The 15533-nt window shown below is 44.6% G+C and overlaps 1 protein-coding gene across 1 annotated transcript in view; it reads left to right on the top strand.

Annotated features, from left to right (window-relative positions):
* Window positions 1-1138: 1138 nt before the first annotated feature.
* Window positions 1139-15533, top strand: part of LOC138851619 (glycine receptor subunit alpha-2-like) — a gene marked incomplete at its 3' end in the record, with an annotated part of 94743 nt that continues 80348 nt past the window's right edge. The window contains exons 1-2 of the mRNA XM_070080920.1: window positions 1139-1332; window positions 2860-2945. Of these exons, the coding sequence (XP_069937021.1) occupies window positions 1139-1332; window positions 2860-2945 (280 nt within the window). The remainder of the gene's footprint in view (window positions 1333-2859; window positions 2946-15533) is intronic.

Here is a 15533-nt window from a genome sequence, read left to right as displayed (position 1 = left end):
CCTGGCCCCGCCTCTTCACTGGTCACCACGGGGTTCACTCTCTCTGCTTCGTGAGCTTTATTATACCTCTTCTTAAAGCTATGTTTGGATCCTACTTCCTGACAACTCTATGACTGAAGATCTGTCTGGTGTTCACCTGTGTGTTCTTAACCATCCCTGTATGTTCACCTGTGTATTCTTGACCATCCCTGTATGTTCACCTGTGTATTCTTAACCATCCCTGTATGTTCACATGTGTGTTCTTGAACGTTCAAAGCTGTGGAATCAAAGCCACTCACAAAGTAATTCTAAGAACTGAACAAAATTTTGAACAAGTGACAAAGTATCACAAAGAATTAATTTGGACAGGAAAGGCAGCTTATCTTAGCTGGCACTTAGCTTTGATATTAGCTTCAGCAAGATAACACATCTTTGAAATCAGCTTTTTCAAGATAACACGGCTTTGAAATTAACTTTAGCAAGATAACATTTTTCTGAAATTAGCTGGAGCATGATAACACGTCTGTGGCTGAAAATTTCACATTGTAAAAATATGGGTGTCCTCTTGCTGACAGAAAGTTAATAAGAGATTCTAAGAGACGAAAGAACAGGTATTGGTCTGTCGTAAAAGATGAAGAGATTGCAGGTGTTTGTTGACTGTGTTTAACACTTTACTCAGGTGTTTGTTAGTGTGTTAAGCCTGGCAGCCTTTGTTATGGTTCCAGACTCTGGCAGCCATTGTCATGGTTCCAGAACTTGGCAGCCTTTGTCATGGTTCCAGTCTCTGGCAGCCTTTATTTTGGTTCCAGACCTGGCAGCCTTTTACATGATTTCAGACCCTGGCAGCCTTTGTTATGGTTCCAAACACTGGCAGCCTTTGTCATGGTTCCAGACCCTGGCAACCTTTGTCATGGTTCCAGACCCTGGCAGCCTTTATGGTTCCGGACCCTGGCAGCTTTTGTCGTGGTTCCAGACCCTGGCAGCCTTTGTCATGGTTCCAGACCCTGGCAGCCTTTGACATGGTTCCAAACCCTGGCAGCTTTTGTCATGGTTCCAGACCCTGGCTGCCTTTGTCATGCTTACAGACCCTGGCTGCCTTTGTCATGATTCCAGTTCCTGGCAGCCTCTGTTATGCTTCCAGACCCTGGCAGCTTCTGTCATGGTTGCAGACCCTGGCAGTCCCCTGCATGGTTCCAGACTCTGCCAGCCCCCCATCATGTTCCAGACCCTGCTGGGACTGACCCGCTGCCTCCACTACGTCAGGTCAACCACACCAGGAACGTACCCAGCGACGCTGATGGACGTTGCTATCTATGATGCAGAGAATGTTCACTATCCCATGAGTGAACCCCAGTGGTTCAGAAGCCCAGTTCAAGTGGAACACCAAGACTTTGAATCCCTCTCTCTCTCTCTCTCTTTCTCAGTGAGTCTTTAATCCCCATGCGGGTTTAAAGAATTAGTATTATTGTTGTTGCTGTTGCTGTCGTTGTTGTTATTATTGTTATTAATACTGACATTGTTTTTGTTGGCTGTTGTTGTCTCCAGAACAAAAGAGTTCTAAACCAGTGCGTGTGAGAGACCCCAGGGAGGCCTCCCCGAAGGCTCGCTCCTTCGTCACCAGACACACACACACACACACACACACACACACACACACACACACACACACACATACACACACACACACACACACATACACATACACACACACACACACACACACACACACACACCAAAGTTTATTTCTCCAGATTCATCAAAGAGAGTAATCATGGCAGCAAATTCCCAGCAATTATCCGGGGAACTTCTCAGGGGAAACTGACTTACGGACCCCTTTCACAGAAGCATTTTTTGGGGGGAAAAATGAATATTTTATCCCCTCGAAACGGGATGATGAACTTGAAGGAATACAATGTTAATGGGACTTTGTGAGGAATTTCAATGTAGTGCTGGACACTGATGATATAATACAGGGTGACTCAGAAAGATATACAGAAGTTAATATATGTTTCATGTGTCATACGTCCAGCTATTTGAGACACCCTGTAATAAAAGATATATATGAGGTTGTGTGATGGGAGAAAGAGAGAGAGAGAGAGAGAGAGAGTGAGAGAGAAAGAGAGAGAGAGAGAGAGAGAGTTGTTGATGGTGGTGTTCAGCACCAGTGGTTAATGATGGAAGTTGACACTTCCACGGCGATCATTAGTAATATACATACTATTATTATTATTATTATTACTATTGTTATTATTACTACTACTACTATTATTATTAGTAGTACTATTGTTATTACTATTATTATTATTATTATTATTAGTAGTACTATTGTTACTACTACTACTACAGTTATTATTATTATTATTATTATTATTATTATTACCATCACTATTATTATTATTATAAGTATTATTATTATTATTATTATTACTGCCATTATTATCATTAGTACTACTTTTATAAATATAACTATTACTACTACTATTACTACTACTGTTATTCATACTACTACTATTACTGCCTCACTATCCACTTACAAACTCTTTACTGCTGTCAGTAACCTACCACCTATCCCATACACTTGTAACATCAACCACATTCCTCCCTTATCAACCCTATCATATTCATGTTATACATCCATAAATGCAATAAAAGTTCATTACCTTTATATAAGTATTGTTCCTTTCACACTCATATTTGGCTCTTCCTCACTCCTAAAATATATTATACTTCCCTGCCCAATGCAAAAAAAATCACTACTTCCCTCTCTCTATGAACATTTAACATTTCTTCACAATATTCCCTCCATCTTGCCACTATCTTCACCTCTTTTGCTTTTAACTGTTAAATTCAGATATATAACAGCACTCTCTTATATTTCAGAATTTGTGGGAAAATGACAGATCTACAGATCCTGGACAACTTGCTGGAGAGTTACGACAGACGAGCCACTCCCACCAACCATCTTAGTAAGTACATTCACCCACAAGTTGTGACTCGACCCCTGCAACCACATATAGGTGAATACACACACACACACACACACACACACACACACACACACACACACACACACACACACACACACACACACACACACACACACACACACACACACACACACACACTCACACACACACAGACACACACACACACACACACACACACACACACACACACACACACACACACACACGACAACTATTATATCTCTCTTTAATAATTCAAACTAAAATAAAAGGAACAATAACGACCAGTAACTTTAAACAGAAACATAAAGAGAAATATTTTCTTAATTCCAAACATACCAGCGTCCTTGTGTATACCTGCAGAGGACGTGCACAAACATACCAGCGTCCTTGTGTATACCTGCAGAGGACGTACACAAACATACCAGCGTCCTTGTGTATACCTGCAGAGGACGTACACAAACATACCAGCGTCCTTGTGTATACCTGCAGAGGACGTGCACAAACATACCAGCGTCCTTGTGTATACCTGCAGAGGACGTACACAAACATACCAGCGTCCTTGTGTATACCTGCAGAGGACGTGCACAAACATACCAGCGTCCTTGTGTATACCTGCAGAGGACGTACACAAACATACCAGCGTCCTTGTGTATACCTGCAGAGGACGTGCACAAACATACCAGCGTCCTTGTGTATACCTGCAGAGGACGTACACAAACATACCAGCGTCCTTGTGTATACCTGCAGAGGACGTACACAAACATACCAGCGTCCTTGTGTATACCTGCAGAGGACGTGCACAAACATACCAGCGTCCTTGTGTATACCTGCAGAGGACGTGCACAAACATACCAGCGTCCTTGTGTATACCTGCAGAGGACGTACACAAACATACCAGCGTCCTTGTGTATACCTGCAGAGGACGTACACAAACATACCAGCGTCCTTGTGTATACCTGCAGATGACGCAGAGGACGTACACAAACATACCAGCGTCCTTGTGTATACCTGCAGAGGACGTACACAAACATACCAGCGTCCTTGTGTATACCTGCAGAGGACGTACACAAACATACCAGCGTCCTTGTGTATACCTGCAGAGGACGTACACAAACATACCAGCGTCCTTGTGTATACCTGCAGAGGACGTACACAAACATACCAGCGTCCTTGTGTATACCTGCAGAGGACGTACACAAACATACCAGCGTCCTTGTGTATACCTGCAGAGGACGTACACAAACATACCAGCGTCCTTGTGTATACCTGCAGAGGACGTACACAAACATACCAGCGTCCTTGTGTATACCTGCAGAGGACGTACACAAACATACCAGCGTCCTTGTGTATACCTGCAGAGGACGTACACAAACATACCAGCGTCCTTGTGTATACCTGCAGAGGACGTGCACAAACATACCAGCGTCCTTGTGTATACCTGCAGAGGACGTACACAAACATACCAGCGTCCTTGTGTATACCTGCAGAGGACGTACACAAACATACCAGCGTCCTTGTGTATACCTGCAGAGGACGTACACAAACATACCAGCGTCCTTGTGTATACCTGCAGAGGACGTGCACAAACATACCAGCGTCCTTGTGTATACCTGCAGAGGACGTACAGAGGACGTACACAAACATACCAGCGTCCTTGTGTATACCTGCAGAGGACGTACACAAACATACCAGCGTCCTTGTGTATACCTGCAGAGGACGTGCACAAACATACCAGCGTCCTTGTGTATACCTGCAGAGGACGTACACAAACATACCAGCGTCCTTGTGTATACCTGCAGAGGACGTACACAAACATACCAGCGTCCTTGTGTATACCTGCAGAGGACGTGCACAAACATACCAGCGTCCTTGTGTATACCTGCAGAGGACGTACACAAACATACCAGCGTCCTTGTGTATACCTGCAGAGGACGTACACAAACATACCAGCGTCCTTGTGTATACCTGCAGAGGACGTACACAAACATACCAGCGTCCTTGTGTATACCTGCAGAGGACGTACACAAACATACCAGCGTCCTTGTGTATACCTGCAGAGGACGTACACAAACATACCAGCGTCCTTGTGTATACCTGCAGAGGACGTGCACAAACATACCAGCGTCCTTGTGTATACCTGCAGAGGACGTACACAAACATACCAGCGTCCTTGTGTATACCTGCAGAGGACGTACACAAACATACCAGCGTCCTTGTGTATACCTGCAGAGGACGTACACAAACATACCAGCGTCCTTGTGTATACCTGCAGAGGACGTGCACAAACATACCAGCGTCCTTGTGTATACCTGCAGAGGACGTACACAAACATACCAGCGTCCTTGTGTATACCTGCAGAGGACGTACACAAACATACCAGCGTCCTTGTGTATACCTGCAGAGGACGTGCACAAACATACCAGCGTCCTTGTGTATACCTGCAGAGGACGTACACAAACATACCAGCGTCCTTGTGTATACCTGCAGAGGACGTGCACAAACATACCAGCGTCCTTGTGTATACCTGCAGAGGACGTACACAAACATACCAACGTCCTTGTGTATACCTGCAGAGGACGTACACAAACATACCAGGGTCCTTGTGTATACCTGCAGAGGACGTACACAAACATGCCAGCGTCCTTGTGTATACCTGCAGAGGACGTACACAAACATACCAGCGTCCTTGTGTATACCTGTATACCTGCAGAGGACGTAAACAAACATACCAGCGTCCTTGTGTATACCTACAGAGGACGTGCACAAACATACCAGCGTCCTTGTGTATACCTGCAGAGGACGTGCACAAACATACCAGCGTCCTTGTGTATACCTGCAGAGGACGTACACAAACATAGCAGCGTCCTTGTGTATACCTGCAGAGGACGTACACAAACATACCAGCGTCCTTGTGTATACCTACAGAAGACGTACACAAACATAGCAGCGTCCTTGTGTATACCTGCAGAGGACGTACACAAACATACGAGCGTCCTTATGTATACCTGCAGAGGACGTGCACAAACATACGAGCGTCCTTGTGTATACCTGCAGAGGACGTACACAAACATACCAGCGTCCTTGTGTATACCTGCAGAGGACGTGCACAAACATACCAGCGTCCTTGTGTATACCTGCAGAGGACGTACACAAACATACCAGCGTCCATGTGTATACCTGCAGAGGACGTACACAAACATACCAGCATCCTTGTGTATACCTGCAGGGGACGTACACAAACATACCAGCGTCCATGTGTATACCTGCAGAGGACGTACACAAACATACCAGCGTCCTTGTGTATACCTGGAGGGGACGTACACAAACATACCAGCGTCCTTGTGTATACCTGCAGAGGACGTACACAAACATACCAGCGTCCTTGTGTATACCTGCAGAGGACGTACACAAACATACCAGCGTCCTTGTGTATACCTGCAGAGGACGTACACAAACATACCAGCGTCCTTGTGTATACCTGCAGAGGACGTACACAAACATACCAGCGTCCTTGTGTATACCTGCAGAGGACGTGCACAAACATACCAGCGTCCTTGTGTATACCTGCAGAGGACGTGCACAAACATACCAGCGTCCTTGTGTATACCTGCAGAGGACGTACACAAACATACCAGCGTCCTTGTGTATACCTGCAGAGGACGTACACAAACATACCAGCGTCCTTGTGTATACCTGCAGAGGACGTGCACAAGCATACCAGCGTCCTTGTGTATACCTGCAGAGGACGTACACAAACATACCAGCGTCCTTGTGTATACCTGCAGAGGACGTACACAAACATACCAGCGTCCTTGTGTATACCTGCAGAGGACGTGCACAAGCATACCAGCGTCCTTGTGTATACCTGCAGAGGACGTACACAATCAACCAGCATACCTGCAGCGTCCTTGTGTATACCTGCAGAGGACGTACACAAACATACCAGCGTCCTTGTGTATACCTGCAGAGGACGTGCACAAGCATACCAGCGTCCTTGTGTATACCTGCAGAGGACGTACACAAACATACCAGCGTCCTTGTGTATACCTGCAGAGGACGTGCACAAACATACCAGCGTCCTTGTGTATACCTGCAGAGGACGTACACAAACATACCAGCGTCCTTGTGTATACCTGCAGAGGACGTACACAAACATACCAGCGTCCTTGTGTATACCTGCAGAGGACGTACACAAACATACCAGCGTCCTTGTGTATACCTGCAGAGGACGTACACAAACATACCAGCGTCCTTGTGTATACCTGCAGAGGACGTACACAAACATACCAGCGTCCTTGTGTATACCTGCAGAGGACGTACACAAACATACCAGCGTCCTTGTGTATACCTGCAGAGGACGTACACAAACATACCAGCGTCCTTGTGTGTACCCTGAGAATAGCGTTCCGATACATTGTACACTGTGGACGTCAGGCCCATACTGGAGTATGCAGCACCTGTTTGGAACCCACACTTGATCAAGCACGTCAAGAAATTAGAGAAAGTGAAAAGGTTTGCAACAAGGTTAGTTCCAGAGCTACGGGGAATGTCCTATGATGAAAGGTTAAGGGAAATAGGCCTGACGATACTGAAGGACAGGAGGGTCAGGGGAGACATGATAACAACATACAAAATATTGCGAGAAATACATAAGGTGGACAGAGACAAAATGTTCCAGAGAGGGGACACAGAAACAAGGGGTCACAATTGGAAACTGAAGACTCAGACGAGCCACAGGGATGTTAGGAAGTATTTCTTCAGCCACAGAGTTGTTAGGAAGTGAAATAGTCTGGAAAGTGAGGTAGTGGAGGCAGGAACCATTCATAGCTTTAAGACGAGGTATGATAAAGCTCATGGAGCAGGGAGAGAGAGGACCTAGTAGCGATCAGTGAAGAGGCGGGGCCAGGAGCTGAGTGTTGACCCCGGCAACCACAAATAGGTGAGTACACACACACACACAAACTTATATATATATATATATATATATATATATATATATATATATATATATATATATATATATATATATATATATATATATATATATATACATATATATAGGTATCTGGTAGATAGGTACCAGGTTAGGTAAGCAGTTAGTAGTCTCATACAAAGCAACACAGGTCAACAAAACTCAACACTAATCTCTGCAACACAAACACTCATTGAAACACTTTTCTCTATCTTTTGTTAAATATATTCAATTTCTTAATAAGAAAACAAAAGAGAAAATCATCACAATTCCTTTAAAACTCCCCTCTAATTTTTTTTTTACTCTACTTGACCATAACGAAAAATTAACGAAACAATGAACGCTAAAACGCGTAAAAAAAAATATCCCATGAAATAACAACGCTTTTGTTAACTTTTTTTACTAACGGCAAAGAGAAAAAAGCCTTCAATACCATAGAGCAGAAGTCTGTGAACCAGTCAATGAACTGACCAAAAATCCCATACACATACGAGACAAAAATCCTCATCCCCCCCCAACTCACTTCAGTTTTAATTGCATTTTTTTCCCGGTGTATTAGCCGGCCACAATAATGATTGTGCTGACATAATTAAAACACTAAAATCCGCGTTTACAATCGTTTGTAATTGTTCTTATTGAGGAAAAAACACAGATTCACTCATTCTATTTAAATAAATAATACTCTTCTTAACTTTGAATATATATATATATATATATATATATATATATATATATATATATATATATATATATATATATATATATATATATATATATATATATATATATATATATATATATATATATATATATATATATATATATATATATATATATATATATATATATATATATATATATATGTATTTATGGAGTATAACTGGAGAGAGTTCCGGGGGTCAACGCCCCCTCGTCCCGGTCTGAGACCATATCCGACTTGGATTATTTACAAAGTCACACTGTGTGACTTTGTAATTGGTCTAAGTCGGACCGATACGTCGTCGTAAGCTTCTCTCTCCTATGTGCGGGTTATTCGTGTACAGTTATGTTGTGGTCACAGTTACGTACCTGACAGAACTGAACACTGATGGTGTTCACATTTCTATCAAACTTCTGTGTTCACTCACGTGTTTCAAAACGTATTCGTAACAGTAGTAGAATTACAAACAGTACCACGGGCGGGATTTGAACCCGCGATCAGAGAGTCTCAAAACTCCAGCCCGTCGCGTTAGCCACTAGACCAGCTAGCCACAATAAGATTCGTCCAACTAGGTATATTTCTACACCATAGGAAGGTTAGCACAGGCATCACTGTGACCACAAATGCAAGTTTTTACAGACGAATCTCCAGCTACGGTCTGGAGTTTTGAGACTCTCTGACCGCGGGTTCAAATCCCGCCCGTGGTATGGTTTGTTTGCAATCGTGTCATTACGATTTCGTGAGTCAGTAGAATTACCGTCAGAACGTTAGGCAAGTGGACACAGGTGGAATTAATGTGGGATTTTATTGTGGCCGCGTTTCTCTCTCCAGCTTTCAGGCTCCTGGGTGGCGAAACGTTACCTGGAGTATACCTGGAGAGAGTCTGAGACCAGGCCTCGATGTGGATCATGGTCTGATCAACCAGGCTGTTACTGCTGGCCGTTGCCACAGTAAAATGCCACATTAGTTGCAGCTGTGTTCATTTAACTGACAGACATGTTTCGCCCACTCATACGTTGCTGAGGCATCGCTCGCACGGTCCGAAACACGCAGCCCTAAACCCGAAGGGGCTCATACCCCCCCTGGGGAACACAAAGCCATCAATTCCAACAATCAAGAGCCCTCCCCAGGCATCAATGACCACCATCATCACCACAGTGATTGACTTACCATCTTCAGAAGAGAAATTGTACGATGTTCCGGGTGAGGAGGACTCTCGCGTGACACTAACTCCGGGATAAAAGTTATTTACTCTGACAGCCTGTCATATTTCACGGTGGCAGGTGGCTCCCTCGCAGCTGGTCTGTCGTAGCCAGCTGTGCAAGCAAATGTTGAAGACAAAATGTGAGATTACTAAAATTGTGTTGCTTTCGGAATTACTTTATTTTAGTTGAATCGATAATAATAATGATAATAATAATAATAATAATAATAATAATAATAATAATAATAATAATAATAATAATAATAATAATAATAATAATAATAATAATAATAATGATAATAATAATAATGTGAATAAGGTCAGGTAGTGTGAGTATGTATGTATGTATGTATATATATATATATATATATATATATATATATATATATATATATATATATATATATATATATGTGTGTGTGTGTGTGTGTAATCACCATACTGTGTTTCCTGGGGTCGAGTCCCAGCTCTTAGCTCCGATTTCCTGCACTCTCCATCCTAGGATCAAATCTGATTGTCTTTCATTCACCCAGGCGCTGCATAAGCCCTACGCCTTTACCGCTTTCCTTAAAATACAGCAACAGTTCACCCAGGAGGGAGCTCCCATCAGTGCATCCATACGGAGGATCGATCCTACACACGTTTCCATACACTAATCTTCGCTTTCCGTTGATTCACTAGGTTTGGAGCCTATCTACTACACGAGGGTCATTGAGGCTGCGTGTCACCTGTACAGAACCAGTTAAGAATACTTTAATACCTAGAATAGCGCTTAAAGTCAACTTTGTATGTATACATTGTGCGATATACACACCTCTTTGTGTATATACACTGCGATATACACACCTCTTTGTGTATATACACTGCGATATACACACCTCTTTGTGTATATACACTGCGATATACACACCTCTTTGTGTATATACACTGCGATATACACACCTCTTTGTGTATATACACTGCGATATACACACCTCTTTGTGTATATACACTGCGATATACACACCTCTTTGTGTATATACACTGCGATATACACACCTCTTTGTGTATATACACTGCCATATACACACCTCTTTGTGTATATACACTGCGATATACACACCTCTTTGTGTATATACACTGCGATATACACACCTCTCCGTGTATATACACTGTGATATACACACCTCTTTGTGTATATAACCAATATGTACACATCTCTCTGTGTATATAATCCTATGTTTTTGCGGGTTTAGCGCTCCATTGATGTATAATTACAGCAATGTCTCCTCTACAACCTTTGTGCCCTTTTGCAACAGCAAATTTCTCGTGCAATGGCACTTATTGCACCATTAAGAACAACTCTAGCGTGAGCCATTAGTGGTTCTCTCTCTCTCTCTCTCTCTCTGCTCACCTTGTTCCCCTAGCAGTAAACAGGTACCAGGGAATTAGTCTCCTAACACCAATTAAAACACATCTGTCAGATACTGCAACATCTGTCAGACATTGCAACATCTTGTTGATCTTTATACAGAGAATTCTTTCAGTCTTGCCTAACCTACATTCATGACCTACTTACCACTAGATTTGTCCAATGGTGACTCCGCCTCCTGCTGCTTCTACTCCTCTGACTGCAGTATATAAGTCACTTCTCCAGTCATATGCTGTGCTTTTCTCAAGACTGATGGATTGAATACATCGACTCCAGGTTGAGGGACTGATTACCTCAAACTACTCATCATCTTCCTTTGTTCTTCTTTGTTTTGGACTGAAGAAGGTGGTTGGCGAAACGTTTCCTCAATAAAGATTTTCAGATGCTGTCTCATTCTTCAGCTTGTCAGTTGACTACACCGTTTATCACAAAGAAACATTGGTACCACCGTCTCCTAGCAGCTGGGACTCTACACAATAAACTCTCCTTGATGCTGAGACTCTCCTTGATGCTGAGACTCTCCTTGATGCTGAGACTCTCCTTGATGCTGAGACTCTCCTTGATGCTGAGACTCTCCTTGATGCTGAGACTCTCCTTGATGCTGAGACTCTCCTTGATGCTGAGACTCTCCTTGATGCTGAGACTCTCCTTGATGCTGAGACTCTCCTTGATGCTGAGACTCTCCTTGATGCTGAGACTCTCCTTGATGCTGAGACTCTCCTTGATGCTGAGACTCTCCTTGTTGCTGAGACTCTCCCTGTTGCTAGGATCTGTTGTACCGGTGGTTCCAAGACTGGGGCTAGGAAGGATTAAGGAAAGACAAGATCTCAGGAAGCTATTTCTCAGTCCTCCTCTCACCATCTTTCTTCTGTGTAGGATATGAGAGTATTTTGTTGACAAGCATAAGAGTGAAAATAGAGTGGGAAACTAAGCACAAATTCAATGTAATGCGAGCCTTTACTGACTACGTTTCGCCCACACAGTGGGCTTTATCAAATCACAAACAGGTTGGAAATATTGGGTAGGTCGTATCTGAGACTGACTTGCAGGACCTGTGTAGGTCCGTCTCTACTGCAACCTACCCAACCATTCTCTGTGTCTTGATAAAACTCACGGTGTGGGGGAAACGTTGTCAATAAAATGTCCCCGAGTGCATGTACTTGCGTCATTTCATCCGAAGATCAGGTGTCATCCGTAGAAGTGATGTTAGTGGATGAATGGACAGTAAACAGATAATGGTATGCAATACCGGAAAGCTGGTGATCAAGACACATGTACAACAGTTGGGTATCTTTATTGATGAAACGTTTCGCCTACACAGTAGGCTTCTTCAGTCAAATACAGAGGCAAGAGGTGTAGTAGTGAAATAAAGATGGTATAATCAGTCCATCAATCTTGGGGTGGTCAGTCCCTCAGCCTGGAGAAGAGTTCAGCCCCATGGTCTGGAACGATATGAACAATGTTCCAGACTATGGAACAAAACTCTCCTGATGGTTCCAGTTCCACCTTGACAGTCTCCAGCCGGTGACAGCTAAGGAGTCATAAAATATTATGGTGTTTTGTTAGTAAGGAGAAGTGAGAGAATTCGAGACCTCTGCTTCCCTGGTGCTGCTGTTATGGTGACCTAGATGCTGCACGTGTTTTTCTGGTTACATGAACCGAGGTCTCACTCGCCTATCAGCCTACTTCCGTAGGCTGGGTAATACTGCCTACTTGTTCCTGGCAGGGAAAAAATCTACCACAACTACTACCACCACTGCTACTACTACCACTACTACTACAACCACTACCACCACTACTACTACTACCAACACTACTACAACAACCACCACTACCACTACCACCACCACCACTACTACAACAACCATCACAACCACTACCACCACCACCACTACTACAACAACCACCACTACTACTACTACCACCACTTCTACAACAACCAGCACTACTACTACTACCACCACTACTACAACAACCACCACCACTACTACAACAACCACCATTACTACTACTACTACCACCACTACTACAACAACCACCACCACTACTACAACAACCGCCACTACTACTACTACTACCACCACTACTACAACAACAACCACAACCACTACCACCACCACTACTACAACAACCACCACAACCACTACCACCACCACCACTACTACAACAACAACCACAACCACTACCACCACCACCACTACTACAATAACCACCATTACTACTACTACTACCACCACTACTACAACAACCACCACCACTACTACAACAACCGCCACTACTACTACTACTACCACCACTACTACAACAACAACCACAACCACTACCACCACCACCACTACTACAACAACCACCACTACTACTACTACCACCATTTCTACAACAACCAGCACTACTACTACTACCACCACTACTACAACAACCACCACCACTACTACAACAACCGCCACTACTACTACTACTACCACCACTACTACAACAACCGCCAATACTACTACTGCTACCACAACTACTACAACAACAATCACAACAACTACCACCACCACCACTACTACAACAACCACCACAACCACTACCACCACCACCACCACTACAACAACCACCACAACCACTACCACCACCACTACCACTACAACAACCACCACTACTACTACTACCACCACCACTACTACAACAACAACCACAACCACTACCACCACTACAACAACCACCACCACCACCACCACCACTACAACAACCACCACCACCACTACAACAACCACTACCACCACCACCACTACAACAACCACCACCACCACCACCACCACTACAACAACCACCACCACCACTACAACAACCCCCACCACCACCACCACTACTACAACAACCCCCACCACCACCACCACTACTACAACAACCACCACCACCACCACCACCACTACTACAACCACCACCACCACCACTACTACAACAACCACCACCACCACCACCACTACTACAACCACCACCACCACCACCACTACTACAACCACCACCACCACCACTACAACAACCACCACCACCACCACTACTACAACAACCACCACCACCACTACTACAACCACCACCACCACCACTACTACAACAACCACCACACCACCACCACCACTACTACAACCACCACCACCACCACTACAACAACCACCACCACCACTACTACAACAACCACCACCACCACTACTACAACCACCACCACCACCACTACTACAACAACCACCACCACCACCACCACTACTACAACCACCACCACCACCACTACTACAACCACCACCACCACCACTACTACAACAACCACCACCACCACCACCACTACTACAACCACCACCACCACCACCACTACAACAACCACTACAACAACCACCACTACTACAACAGCCACCACCACCACCACCACTACAACAACCACCACCACCACTACTACAACAACCACCACCACCACTACTACAACCACCACCACCACCACTACTACAACAACCACCACCACTACTACAACCACCACCACCACCACTACTACAACCACCACCACCACCACTACTACAACAACCACCACCACCACCACCACTACTACAACCACCACCACCACCACTACTACAACAACCACCACCACCACTACTACAACAACCACCACCACCACTACTACAACCACCACCACCACCACTACTACAACAACCACCACCACCACCACCACTACTACAACCACCACCACCACCACTACAACAACCACCACCACCACTACTACAACAACCACCACCACCACTACTACAACCACCACCACCACCACTACTACAACAACCACCACCACCACCACCACTACTACAACCACCACCACCACCACTACTACAACCACCACCACCACCACTACTACAACAACCACCACCACCACCACCACTACTACAACCACCACCACCACCACCACTACTACAACCACCACCACCACCACTACTACAACCACCACCACCACCACTACTACAACAACCACCACCACCACCACCACTACTACAACCACCACCACCACCACTACTACAACAACCACCACCACCACCACCACTACTACAACCACCACCACCACCACTACTACAACCACCACCACCACCACTACTACAACAACCACCACCACCACCACCACTACTACAACCACCACCACCACTACAACAACCACCACCACCACTACTACAACCACCACCACCACCACTACTACAACCACCACCACCACCACTACTACAACCACCACCACCACCACTACTACAACAACCACCACCACCACCACCACTACTACAACCACC

Source organism: Cherax quadricarinatus, unplaced genomic scaffold (genome assembly GCF_038502225.1).
Source record: "Cherax quadricarinatus isolate ZL_2023a unplaced genomic scaffold, ASM3850222v1 Contig1255, whole genome shotgun sequence".
Classification (NCBI taxonomy): Eukaryota; Metazoa; Arthropoda; class Malacostraca; order Decapoda; family Parastacidae; genus Cherax; species Cherax quadricarinatus.
Note: the sequence above shows the minus strand (reverse complement) of the source record. Positions and strands in the feature narration are given on the sequence as shown.